Here is a 15,826-nt window from a genome sequence, read left to right on the forward strand (position 1 = left end):
AGCGTGCCAGAAGACCTAAGAACATTTCTGCAAGAAACAGTGGGAACACTTGTGAAATCTATACAATTTCTGCCAAAGGAGCAGCTACAGAGTGATGAATGTCAGGCTGTCCAACCACTACATGTTTTAAAATTACCATTTCAAATCAGATAAACATTAACAAAAAATAGCCATTGTGCCTTAAAATGTGCAGAAATAGGTTTAACTTTCTACTCTGCTGAAGTTGTGACTGAAACGTGCAATTGACCAGGAGTGCCCAAACTTTTGCGGAAAACTGTACATGCTCACAGTTGTATTCTATTTTTAAAAAGTATGTTAGTTTAAGAATGTTCATATTAGCATTACTGTTCCAGTGTGTAGGACATACACAGATTTAGAAATGCACTTACCAAATATGTACAGAAGTACACATACTTTCATGCACACACTTACAATAGAAAAAACACTGCACATAGACATTGACTGTTATTTATAATGCTATTTTAAATAACAATTGCACACCACTCAACCATGTTAATTTTGTTATCACTAAATCATGAAAAAAATTAAAAAAAAAATACACTGCACTAAACTCTCTTAAATGGAAAACTTTAATGGTGGTCTAAAAAAAACAACAAAAAAAAACAAATAAAAAAAAAAATCAACAAACAATAAACAAGCATTATCTCTCAATAATAACGTGCAACCAAACCTAGTTCTGTGGACAAAGAGTCACTCTGAACACACCTGTGACTGCGGAGAAGGCGTACCAGGGATTTGGCAACAGTACTGGTTTCGGATTTCGGTGCCAAGTGCCAATACAGCTGTACCACTGCCATAACAACCTGTTTAAAGAGAAAACAAAAAACTAAAAAAGAAAAAAAAACACATTTGGATGATAAAACCCATTTTGAATTATTGAAAAATAGTAGCAGTAGAGAATTTTATAGGATTTTGCTCTACCATGTTCCATGAATATCATTTCTACTCCGATTATTTACATTGTGTCCTAACCCTACAATGGTCTCAGAAGTTAAATTAACTTGTGCAATAAACAATGTGTATTATAGAAGGAGCAGCAATCACATAAAAAAGGAAATATCTGAATTTTAAGTAGACAATCGTACCGCAGCATTTCTGCTCTGTAGCAATGGTTTGGTATTTCTTAAGAGCAGCCTGTGGTCGGGATCCATTACATATGGCCTCGTATGGTTAGTTTCCTTCTCATTTTCTTCATCTGAACCATAAAAATTGTTTGTTGCATCCTCTGCAGACTCCTCCTGTAAGATATGACCAGTAGAGCCGAGTCATGCACAGAAAACGGACGGCAGAGCAAGAGCATTTGACCAGTCTGCACTATTATTCATTCAATTCTGGTTATTGGTTTATTCTCATTATGGACCAGTGTGTATTACAATCAAGTATATCATGACATCAGCAGGAAGTGTGCTCCATACATATACCACTCTTACAAATAGGAAATTCTTTCCAACATTAATCAAGAGCTTGCCATACATACATGCTTGCTGCAGGACCTCTTACATTATTACTATGGGAAAAGTCCTCTCTAAAACAGTAGCACAATGACACAAACCGAAGCAAGCCAAGGTTTTGCCTCCTCTGTATATTGAGATTCCGATTACTCCTTTTCAGCATTTCAAGCTGGGGTAAAGGACAGGGACTGGTCACCGTATGAGACACTCCATAGATGATGCTTAGTATGCTACTTTAATGTAGGAATTATAAAACAGGACTTTCACGTATTTGCCAAGTGGCTTGTAGTGGATGGATGGTTCATATCATCTGTCAAGCACGATACTCCATTCTTCTAATTATCCAGTAATTAAGACCAATTACAGTCAAGTTAGACACTGTGTATTACCAAAATGAATGTTATCAATTGGCATTTATCATTAACTAAATACTGTATCGTGCATTAATCTTTCATCCTGTTACAGCTGTTTGTCCAGGTTAGAAGGGATGGGCCATCTTACTATCTGAGTAAGCAAAGTGTGATTGACAAGCTTCTAAACTTACTTTGGAGAAATACACTATGTGAATTGGTGGATTCATACACAGACAATGCCATTGATGTAACACAGCCTGGCTGATATTTTAGCCATCTGATCTGTAGAAGATCCCATTAGCGGTTGGGTATGGTAGGTAGTGCGGCTACCACAAACCCGCCACTACTTACCCCGACATGGATAACTTCCCGAACCCCGGACATAGCGCTAAATCAGACTATTGAGAAAGCTAAACTTTCTCCAATGCGACAAATGAATATGCCGGGACGTCTAAATGATGTCACTTTCAAGGGCGACAGTAGTATTTCTGGTGTAAAAGGGGCAATGCCAGGAGGCGCCCCCTGTACAATGTGTTTTAGTAACGCTTCTACATTGTACAGGCAGCGCCTCCTGGCATTACCCCTTTTACACCAGAAATACTACGGTCGCCCTTGAAAGTGACAGCATTTAGACGTCCCGGCATCTTCATTCGTCGCATTGAAGAATGTTTTTCAACAGTCGGATTTAGCGCTCTGTCAGGGTTCAGAAGTTCAGGTAATCCACATCGGGGTAAGTAGTGTCAGGTTTGTGGTGATCACTGCAATTACTACCACCGGCTGGGAGGACTTAAAAATCTAACATGTTGTCCTGTGCTATTAAAGTTATTTATCTTTTACCCACCAAATCCACCCCACAAAAGTACATAAAATAAAAATAAACTTCACTACACTTCTTTTTCCCCCACACAAACAGCTCAAGATGATATTATTCACAGCACTACTCAACATTGTATAAATTCTGTCCGGCTACGAGGCAGGACCACTTCATACATGTGCATAGACGGGTGTGCAAATTACTTCCAATGCAGGGGCCACGGTGGACGTGAGTATGTTCAACTCGTGGCCATCCCTATCCGTGGGCCAGTGGATTGGTGGGAGTGAGAGGAATCGTCACAAATGTATAAAGCCTTCAACTGATCTAACAATCCTCTTCTATTTTGTGGGAACACATCGGAACATGAAATTATTGTAACATATATAAAAGAGATCGCCCTCTCTAACGTTCTTCTCATTTTATTTTCCTACATTATATAATACTTTATATTTATTCTGGAAATCTTCCCATTGGTCAACACAAAAATAGTTTACTACAAATCAGAAACAAACAGATTATACAAGTATTCACCCCTGTTACTAAGACACCTTCAGAGATCACATAATTAACTGACTATAGTCCATCGGAGTACAATTAAAGCGTTTAATGGATGTCAAGAGAGAGACACTTGTATGTGGGAAGTCCAATAGCTGGTCAGTGCCATGGAGTTTCAAGACAATTAAAGGCAAAACCTCAAACCCATTGAGAATCTGTGGAATGATTTGAAAATTGATGTTCACCAACACTTCTCATTCAACCTAATGGGACTTGAGCAATAATGCAAAGAAAAGGGTGTGAAAATTGCAGTGTGTAGATGTATAAAAGCGGTAGCAGAGTGTCCAAATGGTCTGACCGCTGTAATTGCAGCTAAAAAGTGCTTTCACTAAATATACTTATGTTATGGGAAACACGGTTGGCTAAGTGGTTAGCACTTCTGCCTCTCAGCACTGGGGTCATTAAGTGGTTAGCACTTCTGCCTCTCAGCACTGGGGTCATGAGTTCAATTCCTGACCATGGCCTTATCTGTGAGGAGTTTGTATGTTCTCCCCGTGTTTGCGTGGGTTTCCTCCGGGTGCTCCGATTTCCTCCCACACTCCCAAAAACATACTGGTAGGTTAATTGGCTGCTATCAAATTGATCCTAATTTCTCTCACTCTCTCTGTGTGTGTGTTAGGGAATGTAGACTGTAAGCTCCAATGGGGCAGGGACTGATGTGAGTGAGTTCTCTGTACAGCGCTGCGGAATCAGTGGTGCTATATAAATGGTGATGATCAATGACTGCCTGCTTTTCTTTCTAATTAAGAAAAAGCTTAACAGTTTTCTTTATCTAACATTATAGAGTATTTTGTGATATCTATACGTAATGTATAAGCACTTAACTAATTATACAGCATTCTAATATACAACATATTTTATTGCCCTCAGTGCATTGTTAAAAAGTGCAATTATTATTACGAAATTATTGAATTTGAACATAAATAGTGCAATTTTACCTTTGGAAAGCCTATGAACTGAGCATTGCCACGATGTAAGCTACTGGGAATGCATTGTCTTAGCAGATTTGTCCCTATGCTCCGTATTTTAACAGTAGAAAAATTCCATTAACAAAATCCACCAGAGTTGATTTGTAATGCAATTACTCTAATGAAACACATCACGCTTCTGCTTACTGTGCTCTGTCAGTGTTATGGGTCACAAGCCGCTGTCTTCATTGGCAGTATGCAAATTAAGTATTTTATTAATAACAAAAGAAAAAAAAAAAAAAAAGAACAGGCTCACTCTAACAGCGCTTACATGTTGCAAGAAAGAAATAAAGATAGCAGCAATATTATTTTATTCAGTGTTCTCCCCAGCACCTGTTTCCTGGGTGCTCCACCCGGCTGTTATTACTTGCCCACCCGGCTCTTGGAGCCCATCACATTCCAATTATAATAGAATAAACCATTGTTTCTCCTATTAGAACAGGCACTATGTGAGCACTACAGCCAGCAGTGTGTTAGACCACTGTCCACCAGTCTGACCAGTCCTGGCAGGTGTGGGCAATACCCTACAACATTCTTCATTGTTACTTTAAAGTATTACACTGCCCCCACCCGGCTGCTTCTTAATACCACCCGGCTACCAAAACGTTCTGGGGAGAACACGGTTATTAGTTCTATCTTCAATACAACCTAATGTAATCTCTTCATTGTGTCCATATGGAGTGCAGCAATCCAAAATGATCCATCATCTTCCTTTAAAGTAGACGAAGTAATTAAAATTAACATTAAGATAGACCAAACTAAAAAAGAATTTCATCTGGGTCGTATATATTAAATTGTTTTTAATGTACCTGTTTGCCTGTAACTAAACACTGTTGGAACTGCACAGGCTATTATTGGGACTTATACTAGACATCACCAGTAGATTTCATTTTCAAGAATATCCCGCATTGGTATGCGTCATCATACCACAAGTGAGAGTTTGGACTCTATGTTAGATGATTTTCAATTCCATGCCACACTTTATTTTTATTGACATCTGTATATATGATATGTTGTCAGACTCTGACCAGAGCAATTTCAGCGTATTGTTATATACATTATATACATTATAAAGGATTGTAATCATTGAAACATACGAGACTATTTCTTGTACCATTCAGTGGTGGCGCGCCAGGGAATTGCATCTATGTATTGTATTTTCTGAATGGTTGGGAAACAATTCAAATCCCTTTAGGCAGCACCCCATTGTTTTTCCTCTGACGAGGAGTTAGATAGCACTTGGTTACTATTAATATAAACACTGTTTTCGAGTTGGAAAGCACAATTGTATCCAAGGAGCAATAAAACAAACATCTGCCTGCTCATCTAAAGACGGGACTGAAAAACACAGAATGCAGCTAATAAATTAAAGTCATCTGAAGATGAAAATCCCATTAATTGGCTGTAAAATATGGTCTCCTACATTATTATACACCTCTGCTACTCACAGCCCCCATCTTATTCCCCTTTACATAACCAGTGAATGATGATGATGGGAGGGGGTTAGGGGGGCTGCTCCACTAACATCACTCACCTTCTTCCACCACTATAGAACAGACTATGTGCACTTGGACACTACAGTAATGAGCACAAGCTGCACTCACTCATAAGTCAACCAACCAGCAGGAGAGGTGAGAAGGGCACAGCAAAGCTCCAGCACTAGGGCACAGTGATACAGAATTTTTATTGTTTTATTTGTTTATGGAAACATATATATATATATATATATATATATATATATATATATATATATATATATATATATTATATATACACATTATATATATATATTATATATACACATTATATATATATATATATATTATATATACACATATATATATATATATATATATATATATATATATATATATTCTGCTGCGTCATTTCAACACTGGTATAGTTATAATAAAAACAGACCCTTCCCTTTTATTAGTGTCCCTTGCCACGTAGAACAAAGTGCATGATAAGAGTGACTAAACTGGCCCCAGAAGTGCCCACCAAGTTGCCTTACTTAACAGCACAAGGAAACATGGTACAACAATGTGTTCCATACAACACAGTGCATACAAACAAGCTGCCGTTACATTTATACATATTAAAATAAAAAAATAAAAAAACAGTTGCAGAGAAATAGTACAACATCCATTGCAGACTTCAAACTGTGCGCCAAAAGATCTCAGTAACAGCAATATTTCCACTTGCTATGCATGGCATTCTGCTCTTAGCTCTCACATCCAAGTTATTCAGGAATCAACATCCCATCAATATCAATTCACTAAGAAAACAGAAATCACATGGGATGGGAAGTCATTAGTCAGAGAGACTGTTGTGAAACTTGACACAAAGGAAGTGTGCTATCTGCAAGGTATATTTTTATACAACTAAATCTGCTAACGTTCATTTCACTAATCTCTAGAATTCATTAACCTAAAAAGGTTTAATTTCCATTTTCCTGCATCAGCTCTATTTATGAAATGTTGTGCCCTATAAATATGCGGTTATTTTCCATAGTCAAGCACCCTCTTAACAAATCTTCTCATTAATATGTAAATGTAAAGTCAATCGGTCTTCTCCCTGACAGCACTATGAATTGCTAGTGCACTGTATAATCTGCTTTGACTTGGCATCCGCTATTTATCATGAAATATGTCAGTTAGAAAAATTATGGAAAATGCACTGCAATTGATAAGGCTGCAATCTGCTTTGTCAACACTTAATTGTTCCTTAAATCTTACATTTACATATAAACAGCCTAGATTCCGATCCATAATGATACAAATAAACTAAATTAAAAGTCTCTTGGGCATCTCAAGATGTCTTGTTATGGGACTTCCCTGTGGGGAAAAAAATGGCAAAGCCACAAAGACTAACCCTAAATACTGATTGACTAAAGTAAATAAAATCAGATATGGTCACTTAACAAACATGGTTTTGTTTTTGTTGACTGAGATGCTACAAATTAGCCAGGTGAAAATCATGCCAAGTTCTTCAGTGATCTGGATTGCCCGTTTATCAATGTGCTTTATAGAGATTTACACTAACACGGAACTTGTAACAGTAAATCCCACTCCCACCACTACCAGAGCAGCATCGGGATTATGGCCAATAAGACCACCGTTCGGAATAACCAACTTCAGTCACTAGCTGGGCAACTGTAGTTTTCAATGATCTGGATTACCTGTTTACCAATATGTTTAATAAAAAGACTGCCAACTATACTGAGTATGTAACAGTAAACCCCACTCCCATCATTAGTAGAGCAGCATCGGGATTATGTCCAGAACCCCCACCATTCTGAATACACATCTCCAGTCACTGGCTGAGCAAATGTAGCTTTCAATGAGCTAATCAAGTCAATCAACATTATTACAAATCATGTTACATGTATTAAAGATTAACACAAATATAAAAATATTTTGATACAAATCCAGACTTCAGAAATTGTAGGAGAAGCGCCTCGTTGTTGCTTGGTGACAGTGTTCCAAAAATGTAACCATAACGGTAACTATAATCTACTAGTTAAGCAGAATTCTAAACACAGAAGTGACTTATGGAGCCCTTTGAATAGGCTGTAAAACAAATCTACAGATCTATGAATTATCTACCATCTATTTTAGATTGTGAATAGTTTTGTGGCTGTGTATTTCAAGGCAAAGGTGATGGAAGTTTGAACCAAATACAAACAGAAATAGGTTATTTTTGTCAGCAATTCATAAATAATTTTCTCACTCACCTCTTTCCATGGGCTGACAAACTGTGTGCGTGCATATCTAGTCAGCATATGGATTATCACCACTTGTCCCCACTCTTCCACGTCCACTAACAGGTTGCACAGCTTACGGTAGTTTTTGTGAATCAAATCAATTCTATCTGGACATACCTCTTCAAATGCCATCACAACACTGCCTGCCACAAGCTGGGGAGCAAATACAAACAAAATTAAATGTTAAAGACAAAACACTGTAAATTAGAGCAATTATTAGTCAATATTTTACTCATGTGATTACCTTTAACACAAAATGCTATAGACAAAAATCTCTCAATATAGTAATTAAGGCAGTGTAGTCCCTTATTCCTGGTACATTCTTACTAGAATTGTTATGAGAAGTGCTGGGATTTAAAGATTATAACTAGATAATTCCTATAGTAACATTTGGGAGCACACCCATTTATAGCAGAAGTGTAAAGCAGACATTCTTATTACTGTCCCTGGGTTCCGAGAAATTCTTAGGGGCATATTCAATTCCGATCCGCGGGATCGCGCCGGAACGGCCGCGAACCTAATCCGCGGTACCGCAATAACGTGGATTTTCGTTCGCAGCTCGTAGGGCTGCGTACGAAAATCTGCGTTATTGCGGTACCGTATTACCGGCAGTACTGCGCATTTTCCGCGATAACGCGCGTTACCGCGGATCGGATCGGAATTGAATATGCCCCTTAGGGTCATATTCAATTGTTGGTGTTACTGCCTAAAGTAACACGGCGCATGCACTATTACCGTCGTTACGGTAATAGTGCGCGTAAATACAGTTATAACGGTATTTTTCCCGCTTGATTTCAGCGCGAAATCCAGCTTAGTATTACCGTAATAACGGTAATACTTTTAACGCCGCGGGGAAACCCAACAATTGAATATGCCCCTTAGTGCAATAGACGCCGATTGGGAGCAAAATTACGAACTCTTATCTATGTAATGAACACTAAACTACAACTGCAAAAACTTTATATATCTTTAATTATTAAACCTTTTTTCTAATATTTTGCCCTTCAAAAAGGGCCAGTAATTAAGTCAAAATTGACAGTAGTTGCGCACACAGATTTACACAGCTTAAGAAATATTCTATCATAAGAGGACCACTACATCTAACCCTTAAACCATCTATACTTAAGAAGTTACTTTCTGCACATACAAAGCTATCACAAGGGAACGCTATAAATGTAACAACAAAGTCAACATATATTGTAAATACAAAGTGCAAAGCAAACCCCCTCTGGAAAATAAAGGTTTCATTCATTGAAAGCAAAACAGGATTACTTGTAAGTGCCAGCAATTTCCCAAATGACTTAAATAGTAATTGAATGAAAACACAACTTGATGAAAGCCTTTTGGAAAAAAAAAAATTAAACAAAAAACAAATGTTATTTGCACTAATATTAATATTTTTAGCGTGTTTTTTTTTCCGGTAGTATTTGGCCAACATTTGGTATATTAATATGCATCCAACATTACAATCAAAAGAAAACGGCACAGAATATATACTTGCTATTATGCTAAGCAAGCTGGAAGCCCTTTGGGGATTCTATGAATTACCAATCAGTATAAGCGTGAAGTCGCATTTATTGACTCCAGCCCTGTCCACATACTAGAGCCTGCTGGTACCAGCATGAAGAAAATTTATTCCACAAACCAAGGATTTGATTATTTGTAAGAACTAAATAAAATACATCAGACATCTTAGGATAATTTGCTTTTCCTGTTATTCAGAACATGAAGGAAAAGGCCAAAAGATAGCATTAGCTACGCATACAGGGGAACATAATACATAGCAGCTACAGAATCAGGTAGAAGAACATGCCAAGAGTTTAATTAATGGCAACATTATTCAACTGATAGAGTGTGGGAGTCTATTACTTCACCGGAATCATTCTTCAACTGCAGGTAAACAATCAAAGAACAAAACAATCATGTAGGTAATTCTAAAAAGCAGATTATACGAGAAAGCTAAAAAAAAGAGAAAACAATTTAACGAACAATAATAGTGCATTAATATCCTTTTCCCAATTTGGTCATTGGTAAGCTTATATGGTCTTTCATAAGCGCTAACAGTAAAGGTAATTGTGTAGAGCACTCCCCCGACTGTTCCATCTTTCATTATCCAGTCCAGGTTTTCTGGAAGAAACGTGTGGGGTGATATATCAAGGGGCACAGCCAATATGGATGCAAGGGGCAAAGCGTGGTGTACTGGGCATGCCGATGTCTTAACATTAGTACCTGATAGGGAGAGCTGGTCCAAACATTAGTAGCTGATGGGGAGAGCCTCATTGGTCCGCCATTGCTATTTGGAGACTCCTAGGGTAAATGTTTGAAGCTCCGATTTCTGCAAGTTGCCGGAAATCGGCAACTTTGCAGGAGAAATGTAAAACAGCGATGGCTTGTAAGGGAAGGAGGAGCTTCAAAAAACACATGAATGTATGACCCAGTATATAGGGACTTATTGTTCAGAGTTAGGACCACCTATCTGCAGAAGTGCCGTGAAGAGGCGGGTGACTTATCATGCATTTACAAGTGTGTGTAATTGAGAATTCTGCCTTTGTATGTATGTAGAAGCAGAAAGGCAGCTCTTCTACTGGCTCACAGCAGTGTTGCAGAGTGTGGACTAAAGTGTCCTGGTTTTCTAAACGCGAGTGCCTAGAAGAGTGTTAAACAAAAAGGACATGAAATGAATTTCCTGACGGTACAAAGACTAGTGTGCTCTCTTCTCTTTATTAAAGACATTAGTTTGGTCTTCATTCACATAATGCTTTTCCACCAAATTACTTTATGGTATTACTATTATTGTTTAAAGAGCACCAATCATAGTACTCGGCGCTGTCCCTGCCCAATACAGTCTACAACCTAACTCCCATAGACACACATGTCCATTTTTGTTAGAAGAGAAGCCCTACCAGTATGTTAATGGACTGTGGGAGGAAACCAGAGACACAGGGAGAGTATACAAACTACACACAGACCGGGCTCTGCTCGGAGTCGAATTCAAGACCCCATCAATGAGAGGCAGTAACACTAACCACTGTACTGCTCATGGTAAAGTACAGACATGTCTAAACAGTGAAACAGAATTAGACACACACACTGGCTCCATCATTTGGAAAGTAAACTCTATGGTGTAAAGCAGCATCCTCACTTCAACTACAAGATGAATATACTAAAAATGAATGTTTTTTAATGTCCTTCAAGGTCAGTACTGAGGAAAATAAAGAACAACAAACACAGAACATACAGTCCTAGGACCAGGAGGAATTATGTGGATCTCTAATGAGCTATAAGGCAGCAACAATTAAACAAGAACAATTAAATCTAAAAAGTAAATGGTGTGGATGTTAGTAGCTGCTGTTTTTCAGGACAAGTCTACATGTAAAAGGTTCAACAAGTTTTTGGAAATAAATCCATTAGAAAAGGTTTGATTTGGAGTCACCTTTCCAGTAAGTCACATGTCTGGCTCCAACACATTGCCTGGCATTAGAGATGACCAAGATCTTGGAACATAGCCAATTAGGAGCCACCTCTTATTTAAACCGCTACATCCAACCCGGGGCTTTCACTGCAGCAGTCAGTTTTGGGGGACATCATGAAAAACACAGGTGATCCTGAGAAGAACCCCCAACTATATAGCAGTGGTCAGGAGGATAAAAACCCCATATAAGGTATACTGAGTGGGAACGCTAGAACAAGCACACATAGCGGATATAGTGCACCGGACGCTAAGCAAATATAAATAAGGGGTGATAGTCTTCCCCCATCCCTAGATAGAGCCTGTCACCCACAGCTGTTATAGGGGCAGCACAAAGCACTTCAGCAGCAGAGAGAAATCATGGCTACAAAAGCCAACAGCCACAATAATTAATCATTCCATTAAGACACCTTCATCTGTCCACACACCTCCTAATACACAAACACAGGCTTTTCCATGTATATAATACACAGCTCAGCCGTAATATTGTTATTTTTATATATTAAGAGATACACCCAAGATTAAATAATGCAAAAACCAACAAAGAAAGCCAAATTGTCAAAAAAGTCATTTCTATCAGCGTACGTCTGATTCTATATTAGAATGTAAATTCCTTTCTTGTCTCAGTAAGTGGAAAAAACAATTCTGCGCTCACCCAACAAATCTAAATTCTGACGTCCAATTTTTTTTTCCCATTCATTTTGGATATAATAAAGTGCTCAGCTATTTCCTAGTGATGCAATTTGCACAAATACAAATCTATTTTGCATTACTATTTCTCAATCAAATCAATGTATTCTCGCTGGAATGCAGCTCAGCTTATCCAAACACACTGCACATTAACACAGCAACCAATACACAAAACACAGCTACACTACACATTAGGAAATTAGACTGCAAAGTCTAATAAACATGTAAATATAGAAGGGGGGTGTTTAGAATCCCTAAATATCACAAACAACGCCAATCATTCTATAGCAATATGCTCTTCAACCTTTACCTGCTCTGATAAGAAATAATATTCCTAGTTCTACGAAACACCAGATCATTCCAGTTTATTAAATGCTCGGCATTGCATAAAACCATTGCGAATTAAAACAAAACGATTGACTAACGTAAAAGCAAAAAAATATCGCTCTCTCAAAATCAGACCGTTCATTTCTATCCCGTTGCGTCAATAGTAGCGTTTGGCACAAGAAGGGGGGAGGGATAAATAAATCACTCCGGCAAAAACTAGCAATGAGCTCATCAAATTCAAATGCAGCCTTCCATTTATGTATTTTTTCTATTAAAGCAATAAACACGGTTCATTCGTCTTCCAACAGTTGCCACGTGTTTTCTGTGCTGTTGCTATGAACTTGAGCCATTAGCCGAGCTCCAAGGTAAACTACATGAACCATCAACAACACTGACACTCAATCTAAGCAGTTTATATTTCCTCCAGATTATCTATGGCGGTTGACAAGCTGGTAATGAAAAAAATCACACTAAGCAAATGGATCCTCTAATAACAATAAATTCTCTGTAAAAATATGAGGGGTACAAAATGTTTCCTCGCATCTATTTTGTCATGAATTCTAATTAAGGTGGGGTGGGTGGAGGCCCAGAGTGCTGGGTCATCACAAGAAGTGCATCAGGGGATGATTGATAATGTGCCGAGAGACTCCGGCTCTTAAATTAATGACCCTCCTACCTGCCCTAATCATAGTGCCCAAATGATATTCCCCTTCTGATTTCAATTTTCTACAGGCATGGAAGATGAAAAAGATCAGTCATTAATCTTCTAATAGCAGTATAATAGATCTATCACAATGCAACATCTGCACAAACAGTCATTTTTCCATAACAGCGAAGCTCTTGCTGGTCTTAAATCAATAACTTATGAAAACAGCAGCTTACCCATGTTCAGCCCAGCAGACATGATAACTTACTAGACCTTCAGCTACACTCAAGTAAAGGCTCTAGCAACATTAATAAGACCAACGCTCATCAATTCACTGCAAACCAGTGACATCACGGAGGCAGCCATCTTCTGGGATGAAGCAGTAGGAACCCTGTGACTTTATAAGAAACTTACTGGCATCACTAAGGAATAATTCCACGAGTGTGATCAGCATCTTAATATATTGCCTAATGCCTCAGGGATTTTGCTAGCTTTAGTGAACTGATAAGCTACGTTCTCTGCACTCATGCTTTTAATACTTAATAAACGTGGCTAAAAGGAGATTGCTTGAATTTAAACGTTCAGTACAATGTACACGGTCTGGGAAAACTAATCAGCTCCTAAAAAACTTTTGTATATTGTTTTGCAGCAGATTCTGCATTTGAAATACAATGAAGTAGGATTTTTTGGCACCGATACACAAAGTACTAAGTCTAATCAAAATATATATTCCAAAACCAGTACACAAATAACTAAAACAAAAACAGAAATACAGTAAATGTATAAATATTAATATCCCCTGTTGTATTCTTTAAATATAAATCTTGGAATCTTGGAGAAGTACTTAAAAAAACAAAAAACCTAAGATCTAAATGAAGACAAAACAGTAGGCCAAACAAGTTAGAGATACGAATATAGAGGGACCCAGATCTGGGGAAGGGTACAAGACCATTACATGGGCATAGTCTAGAAGTAGTATCAAGATGAACTTGGCTGCCGGAGAAGGCAACGGATAGGAGAGAAGGACAATGTGACTAGCTGGGAGACAGAACTAGCTACAGAAGTCACTGGTTGCAATGGAAGATAATGTACATGGGTCAAAGGCTTTCGTCAAAACAGGCTTTTATGGGAGGGCTGCAAGGAATGAGCCCGGCAGAAAAGAAAAACCAATACATTCAAAGAGTTTACAAAACGCCACCTGAAAGATACTGCAGAGATTTATTATTATTAATTTTTATTTATAGGGCGCCACAAAGTATCCGTAGCACCGTACAAGGACAAACAATGGCACAATACAAGGTGAAACAGCACAGTACAAGTAACAGTAAGCACTATAACTCTGGGGGCTCAGGCACAGCATGAAAGAGAGGGAGGGAGGGGAAAAGTGAGTATAGGCAGGTAACTATGGCCCAAGAGGGTGGGCACGGATGACAGGTTGAGAGTCACTGAGGGGAGCGGAGAGAAGCGAGAGGAGGCAGAGGGACTGAGAGGAGGTGGCAGAACGTCCTGCGTCTGGCGAGACCACAGTAGAACTCTGGGAGGTCTGTATGGAACAACTCAAACCCTACACACCAGCCAGGTAGCACAAACCACACGGCGAGATATGGAGATGGTATGATGTTAATGGGATGCTTCTGACAACAGACTATAGGATGATGAATGTTCCATATTACAGTGAAACCCTGGACCACAACTTTCTACCCTCAAATTGGGGAGGAAACTGATTTTTCAAAAAAGACAATGTTCCAAAAACACTGCAAAAGAAATCTAATAAATAAAATAATATCACCTAGTGGTGGTTCAACCAGGTATAGACCAAGGGGTATAAATACTTATTATAATGTGTAAATCTTTCACTTCTATTACTTTATAGTTTACCATCATATTTATTTATTTTTATAGGTATTCTAAAGATGAACGTGTGACAAATAAACACTTCACTTTCTAAAAAAATACAAATTCCAGGCCCAGATATACGCGAGTGTGGGAATAAGGAGCGGGGGCTGGATACTATTTCAAGGTATCGTTTTGGCAGAGTTTATAGTGCAGTAAGGAGAGTGTGTGCCTTTCCTGCATGGTTCTATTCATCCACATGGATACAGGTCTGGAAATACTGCGCTATACTGCATCATACAACAAATCTTATTTTCTATGGAAATATTTACACATGATTTTGTGCATAATACAGAACTATTTTGAAAGTGACAGCAGTTGTACTTTTACTACAAATTCCATCCAAAGGAGCTAAAACTGAAAACATCACATCCATTACCAAATATAATTGCAAATAAAAGCATCTTCTGTGCTCCACATTGTCCTGCTCATCGGAACTCTCAGTATACAGAGTAATGAGCATGCTCTTAGAGTCCTCTAGTACAAGCGTTCCTACAGTGGACAGGACTACAAAGGCAATAATGATGCTTTTCGAGAGGTTTAAAAACACAGATTAAAAAAAAAAAAAAAAACAATTAACAAGAGCTGTTCACGTGTAAGCGGTTTCAATTTTTGTTGTACTACCAACTAGTAAAATATTTTACTAAGCTGACCTACCGTCACCCTGTTGGAGTTGCAAGTGATTACAGTCAGCGATTGGCCCTCCTACTCCCACACTCTCCTCTACCTTGGTGGAGCATGGTGGCACAGTAGTTAGCATTGCTGCCTCACAGCACTGGGATCCTGATTTTGATTATGACTAGGGCCCTATTTGTATGGAGTTTGAATGTTCTCGATCTGCTTGCTTGGGTTTACTTGGGTGGTAGTTTAATT

The 15,826-nt window shown here is 38.4% G+C and overlaps 1 protein-coding gene across 1 annotated transcript in view; it reads right to left on the reverse strand.

Moving 5' to 3' along the window:
* AP3B1 (adaptor related protein complex 3 subunit beta 1) overlaps positions 1-15,826 on the reverse strand; it is a 150,766-nt gene that overhangs the window by 105,360 nt on the left and 29,580 nt on the right. Inside the window, 3 exon segments of the mRNA XM_075182307.1 lie at positions 727-824; positions 1,107-1,259; positions 7,899-8,081. Coding sequence (XP_075038408.1) covers positions 727-824; positions 1,107-1,259; positions 7,899-8,081 — 434 coding nt within the window.

Source organism: Mixophyes fleayi, chromosome 1 (assembly GCF_038048845.1).
Source record: "Mixophyes fleayi isolate aMixFle1 chromosome 1, aMixFle1.hap1, whole genome shotgun sequence".
Lineage (NCBI taxonomy): Eukaryota > Metazoa > Chordata > Amphibia > Anura > Limnodynastidae > Mixophyes > Mixophyes fleayi.